At 44.8% G+C, this 7,634-nt stretch overlaps 1 protein-coding gene across 1 annotated transcript in view; it reads left to right on the forward strand.

The window, feature by feature from the left end:
• LOC144497774 (phospholipid phosphatase-related protein type 5-like) overlaps positions 1–5,677 on the forward strand; it is an 81,589-nt gene extending 75,912 nt beyond the window's left edge. Inside the window, 2 exon segments of the mRNA XM_078219211.1 lie at positions 2,352–2,480; positions 5,492–5,677. Coding sequence (XP_078075337.1) covers positions 2,352–2,480; positions 5,492–5,677 — 315 coding nt within the window.
• The last annotated feature ends 1,957 nt before the right edge of the window (positions 5,678–7,634 follow it).

Below are 7,634 nucleotides of genomic sequence, written 5' to 3' on the forward strand. Positions count from 1 at the left end.
ACTTTTAGGCATCTCGGCAATAGAAATTTTAATCCAGCGTACTTTCAATTTTGTATTTTACTCAGCAAGTGCTGTAATAATAGAATTTATTATGGTTCCATCCCCTCAATTAAAATTAAAAGCAATACTGATCCCTTTAAATGAAACTGAAATTAATCAAGAGTGAAATGATAATCGCTGAATATTATTTTTCTCAGCATTAAAAGCGCTTCAAAGCTTATTTTCAAAATGCCATGGAAATTCAGTCATTAAATACTGAAACAGTGTAACAACTTTTGCTGTTTTAAATGCAGATTTTGTGTGAATAGTAAATTGTGGTCATCTCGATTTATGTTTCCAATACACTTAATTATCAATGGACTTAGTTGATGGGATAAATGGACTTTCCTTATGGATTTTCCTAGGGTGGCACGATGACACAGTGTTTAGCACAGTGCCAGGGACCCGAGTTCATTTCGAGCCTTGGGTGACTATCTGTGTGGAGTTTGCACATTCTCCCCGTGCCTGCGTAGGTTTTCTCCGGGTGCTCCGGTTTCCCCCCACAGTCCAAAGATGTGCGGGTTAGGTTGATTGGCCATGATAAATTGCTCCTTAGTGTCAGGGGGATTAGAAGGGTAAATATGTGGGGTTATAGGGATGGGACCAGGGTGGGATTGTTGACAGTGCAGGCTCGATGGGCCAAATGACCCGTTCTGCACTGTAGAGATTCTATGATTATCCAGGCTTCCTTATTCTTATATTGAAGAAGAATGGGGAGGAGTGCAGTCATGGACTCACATGGCCTATGGGAACTCTGTGGCATTGGAAGGAACACTCCTATTGCTTCCAGTTCCATAGAATTTAACTTTTAAAGCAATTATAGGTCTCAGTGGCTGCTGGAATCCTAACAAAACTGAGTAAAGCAGTCCCAATGCCTGCTATACTCAGCGCTGACAACAGTGGCTAAGAAGTCCTTAAATAGGCAATATTTCCATTAGCATACACGAAGGACCTATGACCAGTGCAAGGCAGCCACACAGAATGCTTAAATACTGCACATGGCTAAAATGGTATCAGATGTATTTCAGTTGTCCTTGAGCCTCAGAGCATAGCTTTGCACAAATGAATAAACCTGGAAAACTGGTAAAAGGAGTATCAACTTCTATCCTTACATTCCTACATTCCTTCTAACAGTTCCTCTCCCATTGTTCAGCCTACAACTACCCAACTACATAAACCCTTTCTTCCAATACCTAACCATCAATCTCCATTATTCGCATTCCTCATCCTATTGTGGTTTATATATTTGTTGATAACCTCTCATCTTCATACCTGAGTTCCTATCAATTACACAGCCAGAGCCTGGAAACAAAGAGCAGAAAGTCATCAATATGTGCGCCCCAGTCTAAAAGGATTGAAATTGATCTCAGCAGTAAAAGAAATGAAATGGCCCAGATGTAGTAATCAGCGGTGCAGTGACAGTGCTTATCACTGTCTTTGAAAAAAGCTGCCCATAAAGATTTAACAGAAGCTCTGGGCTTTTCCCAATGTTGATTTGAATTTGGTGCCAAGTCAAGGAGATTTCCAGGCATCCAGCAACACTGATGTCATCAGGCAGGGTAAGCAGCTGAACACATTGAAGTATTCTCACAGACAGCAAACCAGGAAGTCAATGCACCGATTATCATTCATTTTAAAAATATTTTTCTACAGAAAGTGAAATAAGTGGATGGGATATACACAATAGGAGCTGAAATATCACAACAAATGTTTTTAACAGTATTTATTAAAAATGCAGAATTTTTAACACAAAATGGGAAAAAAGTATTTTGCACAAATAGAAAAATTATTTTCCAAGTCTTGAGAGGTTGTTCGACAGTAATTATGACTTAATGCTTAATTAAAAACCCAGTTACAGCTCATTAACAAGGCATACATTTTTCCTGTTTGGGTATGGGGGAGGTAGGGAGGATCCACTAGAACTATTACAACTTAAAGGGGGAAGTTCTTGTCATTTCAGAGATTTCTAATCGATTGCAGTTGGGACTTCAACAGTGCACCTCAGGGAGAAGCATAGAATTATTGACAACAATGTTTGTATTTCCATGTTTGGCTGTGCATGTGTGGACTCCAGAGGTTGCTGGCAGCTTCAACGGATGGCAAATGGTGACAGTTTCATTCTCATTTCTACTCCAACATTCAGGCCAATAAATTTTTCATAGTTGACACTTAAACAAAATATAGTGGCGTCTTCTTTAATTTAAGCCAATTTATATATCCGTAAGAACATTTTCTATTAGACTTGACTTTTTAACCCAGGTGCTACAATTTATACTGTTACATTTCTTTTCTCTTATTTTACCTATGAAAAGGTTGCATGTGTGGTACATAACTTTAAGGGAAGACATACAGCAAATGAAAAACTACAGCCTGACAACATGACTGACATCCCTTTGATCTCTCTACCACATGTGGAAAGTCCGTTAGGAAAATTAAGTGCTGTACAGGTATGTTACCAATATTCTCTTTCTAAATAAATTAAGACATGCATTTAAAATGTGTTACCTTTTCCAGGATGGCATTTTTTCTATTTTATTGCATTGTTCTTTGAAGTAAGCATTCATCTTTTCCTAAATCCTTGGACATTTTCACCATTTGATGATCATCAGATTGACACATTAGACTTGGGGAGCCATGTTACTATAGAAGAATCTCGGTGTGACCACCACCTCAATTCCTTCAGCAATACACAACAGGAGCTCCTGTCAACAGGTTCCCTGAGATGGAAAGGCATCTCAGCATTGAGTAGGCATTCTGGCAAACAATGAAGTTCAACTTCATTCATAAAACAAAGTGGACATAATGTGCGGAATTTTACCGGTTCACTCATCAATGGGCGGAGAGAACCAGTAAAGTCGCGTGAGAGCCGAGAAATCAGAATTTCGCTAATTTTGTGGCTATCACGATCTTACCAGTGTCGGATTTCCAGTGGGTTCAGCCTCTCACCAGAAATTGGAGGCTCTGAGGCAGGGCTTATAGGAGTGGGGCCTATGGAGTGGGGCTTATAGAGTTGGGGCCTATGGGGGGCGGAGCAGGACCTAAAGTGGTGGCCAATCGGGGAGGGAGGGGGCCTGCTGCACAGTCTGCAGCCGATTGGATCGGCAGGGTAGGGGCCCGCTCTGCATCACGATTGTTGCAGGAGGGGTGCGATCAGTCTGGGCAGTGGTAGGGGTGGTGGGGGCTGCATTCCGGGCAGTGTGGGGCTCACAATAAGCCACGGGCTACCACAATTATGGGAGGAGGAGTTTGTTCAGGGTGCCTGCAGCAGCAGAGGCCTGACAGTTCTCTCTCTCTCTGTCTGTCAGATTGCTGCTGCTGCTATTGTGCATGTGCAGAATGAGTGGTATGCACATGCACAATAGCTCCCTCTGCAATTGCTATTGCACATGTGCAGACACAGAGGTCTGCGCATGCGCAACAGTTCCCCTTGCAGACCGGCTGGCAAATTAAGCCCAGCCTAATGCCTGCAACAGCTAGAAACAGTCTACACCATTTTGCATGGGTGAGTTTTCATGCACAAGATTGGGCATGAAAACTCACCGAGAAAAACAGATCTATAACTCTCCCATTTTTACGCCTGTTGAATCCTTCTCATAAAAGACCGTCCAATCAATCCAGGTTATAGGCCTTGGTTCACTTTCCATTAGCACTGTACCTACAGGGATCATGGTTAATAATTCAGATAATGAAACTTCTTAAAGCCTTGAATGAGAACAGAGGGATCCTAGAAGTTGAGGCTTAATTGTAGAAAAGAGTTGGGTAGGTTGCTTAGAAAACATGTGCTCCAGGCTCCACATTACTCCTGAGAACCACTGCCAGCAATTGGTTGCCTTTTGTCCCCCAATACTTATCTGAAACCTGCTGGCGACAAGGTAAATGGTCCAAAATTGAATCCCTTAACATGGATGAGATACCTCTGGAGGCACAACAGGCAACTCATCTGAAATATTCAGACTGGGCCCAAGGACCAATTTCATGTAAGCCTCAAGCTGACCCCTTCTGGAATGTTCTGCATATGAACCACCCAGTTCATGCACAAGCTGGAGCAATGAGGAATGGGTCTTTTGGATCTGATACAGACTAATCTCGAGGTAGGGCTTGTAAATCACCTGGTAAAATATATTCCTCTGCAGTCCATTTCTGTTATTTTATCAATGATATTGTCATCTGTTGTACTGCTGGCTTGCAGTGGCCAGTCCTAAGTAAACACTGAGAGTCCCGTTATGAAGGTGTACTGAAATAACCACAAAACAGATGTCAATTTAAGTTGAAATTTACGCTGGGATGCTTGAAGTGGTGAGAATCATGCTTACATAGTAAATGAATGAATTCAAGAGAATACCAATTGTCAGAATCCCATCACAAACACATCAATTCGTATTTTTTATTTGGACTTGGGATCTGAGCTATGGTGGAGAGGTCCCATTTATTGGCCAACCCTAATTGCCTTGTGAAGATGGTGGTCTCCCTTTTCCTTGATCTATTGTAATCTTTCTGGTGATGGTTGTCCCACATTAGTCCTGGGTAGGGAATTCCAGGATAAAGGGAGTTTGGGAATCACTCACTTATTTTTGAAGCTCTTTTTCTTTAGCCTTCATTTTCAGGTGGCACGGTTGCACAGTGATTAGCATTGCTGCCTCACAGCACCAGGGACCCGCGTTCAATTCCGGCTTCAGGTGACTGTGTGGAGTTTGCACGTTCTCCCTGTGTCTGCGTGGCTTTCCTCCGGGTGTTCTGGTTTCCTCCCACAGTCCAAAGATTTGCAGGTTAGGTTGATTGGCCATGGTAAATTGCCCCATCGTGTCAGGGGGAATAGTAGGGTAAATACGTGCAGTTAAGGGGATAGGCCCTGGGTGGCGTTGTGGTCGGTGCAGGCTTGATGGGCTGAATGGCCTCCTTCTGTACTGGAGGAATTTTATGATCCTACGATTTTGGTTTCTCCACTAAGTTAGACTCACTATTTGAAATAAAATTTGTGATATATTAAAGCGATTAATACGAAGACAGGGCAAAATATAACATTTACAAGTAAACAATACATTTTCCTGAAATGCTTTGGAATAACTTTTGTTTGGAAATCTTTGTAGGGGGAATTCAATTTAGATTTTCAATATCTCATCACCTCTCCACCAAAGCAAATTTCTAGCTTGTAGACTGCAGCATATTTCAGAGCTTGCATTTTTTAATATGCCTGACAGCAGGTCTGGGCATCCATAGGTTGGTTAGGACTTAGTATTTATCAGATATGCTGCCTTCAAAATTATGTGTAATCATTAAGAAAATGACTGCAGATGGAAGCCTTCAGAGAATTTTGTGGTAAGTAATTTTGAAAGGAGGCAAGCTGCATCCTATGTAATATACAGCAGCTGTTCCTTTGCCTATACAGTTGGTAAATGTGGTAAAGGAGCCAAACATATTATCAGATGGCAGGATTCAGGTAGGAATAATTCAGAGCCAATCTTTTTAAAAATATTTATCGAAGATACTGGCATCGCAAGACCAGCATTTATTATCCATCCCTAGCCGATATCGAGAAAGTATCGCCTTCTTGAATCGCTGCAGTCCATATGGTCAAGATATTTCCACAGTGTTAGTTATGGAGTTCCAGGATTGTGATCCCACAGCGATGGAGGAATGACGAAGCCAGGACGGGAAGGTGATGGTAACACCATGCATCGGCTGCCCTTGTATTTCAAGTTGCTGGAGGTCGCAGTTTGGGAAGTGCTGTCGAAGAAGCATTTGCGAGTTGCTGCAGTGCATCCTGCAGATGGTACGCCAGTGGTGGATGTTAAGAGCAGAGGACAAAGTGCTGATCAAATGGACTCTTTCTCCTCTTCTTCTGGTCAGTCTATCTTATAGCGCTGCCATCAAACTCAGAGCCATGGGATCTCTGATACTCACAAGATAAATGTACCGCAAGAAGTTATTCTGTAACATAGTTGTGTGAGCAGAAAATAGACAAAGCAGCAATGACACAAAAGCTCCCTTTGTGCTTTTTCACGCTCCATACAATCAAGTGTGACAGCGTATCATAAAAGATTATAGCCTACTGACAGGGAGGCAACTTAACATGTTTCTTATATTAGCCTGTATGTCCTCCTCAGAAGCTCTTGTTCCTATTTAGTAAATTGCATCATCTAACTGTTTATCCACAAGCATGGAATCAAATACAGGGAAGGTTTGTTTAGGCTTTCCTGTGTATAATCTGGAAAAAATAAATTCCCTATGCCATCCTTGGGCGTGGGCAGGATAAGTTCAAAAAGGTTCCTGTTCAATCAGTAAATAATTCCAGCTGGTCCAAACTGGGAAACGCATTTACTCTTTCCATTACCCTGAGATGGACAACTTGCCGAAGGTGCTCGCAGAGGTTCAAGGGCTCATAATCAAACAGAAGCTGCATCAGCATGAAAGCTTGGGGCCCACAGTTTGCCTAATATTTTCAGCAGACTGTGATAAGAGCAGAAAAGGCCTGATGCTCGAAAAATTGCACACGAAGGGCCCGATTTTACTATTTTCATTCTAAGTGCTGAATCTGGGCGTAATGCAGATCCAACTTAGAAATCTGCTTTCAGGCGCCCCCATACACACTCAGCCATCTCCAGTCCCATTCGCGCTGTGGGCGGGGCTTAGCGTGGCAGAAACGATCGGAGCTCTGAACTGCGCATGCGCAGTTGGAAAAAAATTTGAAAAAGCGCTCCCGGGTCAGATCGCTCCCGGGCCGCAGAAAGCGGAGAAAGCAGCCCGGGAGCGAAAAGCGGGAGCGATGGCCCCCACAGATGTCACTGTCCTCCCTATCCACCCCCCCCCCCCCACTACCCACACACATCACTGTCCCCCTTATCCACCCCTCCACTACCCACTGACATCACTGTCCCCATTATCAACCCCCCCTACCCAGATCGATCGCCACCCCTGCTCCCCCTCCTCCCCACCAATCGCCCACAGAGTGGCAGTGGATCCCCCTGCCCCGCCCCCCCCGACCAGAGATCCATCTGACCCCCTGACTCCCCCACCAGTGAGCGATCGGGCCTCCCTCCTCCCCCTCGCCCCCCCCCCCTCCCCCCGACAGTGATCTGGCCTCACTCCCCCCCCTCTCCCCCCCCCAGAGAATAGTCTGGCCTCACTCACCCCACCTCCCCACACTCAACGATCTGGCCTCACTCATCCCACCCCCCCCCCCCCGCCAGAGAATGATCTGGCCTCACTCACCCCTCCCCTCCGCCAGAGGAACATCTGACGCGCCTCCTCCTCCCTCCCCACCAGACAACAATCGGCCCTCTCCCCCCTCCCCCCCCCGCCACCACCAGAGATACATCTGACCCGCTTCCTCCTCCTCCCCCCTCAACCAGAGAATGATCTGACCCGCCTACTGATCTGAGTCAGGGAGCCGTTGGAAGCTCCGAACTCGCTCTTCAGCAGCTGGAGCGCCCGATTCAGACTTTTATACAGCAGGTTCATTACGGCGCGGTTCCGGATTGGCAAACGCGGTGGTAAAGGGGGAAATGCCGATAGAGTTGGGCGGGCAGTTCATTAATTCAATTTAAATGCATGCAAATGCATTTAAATTGCCGTTGCGCCTGTTTTGGGCGCGAATC

This window comes from Mustelus asterias, chromosome 8 (genome assembly GCF_964213995.1).
Source record: "Mustelus asterias chromosome 8, sMusAst1.hap1.1, whole genome shotgun sequence".
NCBI lineage: Eukaryota > Metazoa > Chordata > Chondrichthyes > Carcharhiniformes > Triakidae > Mustelus > Mustelus asterias.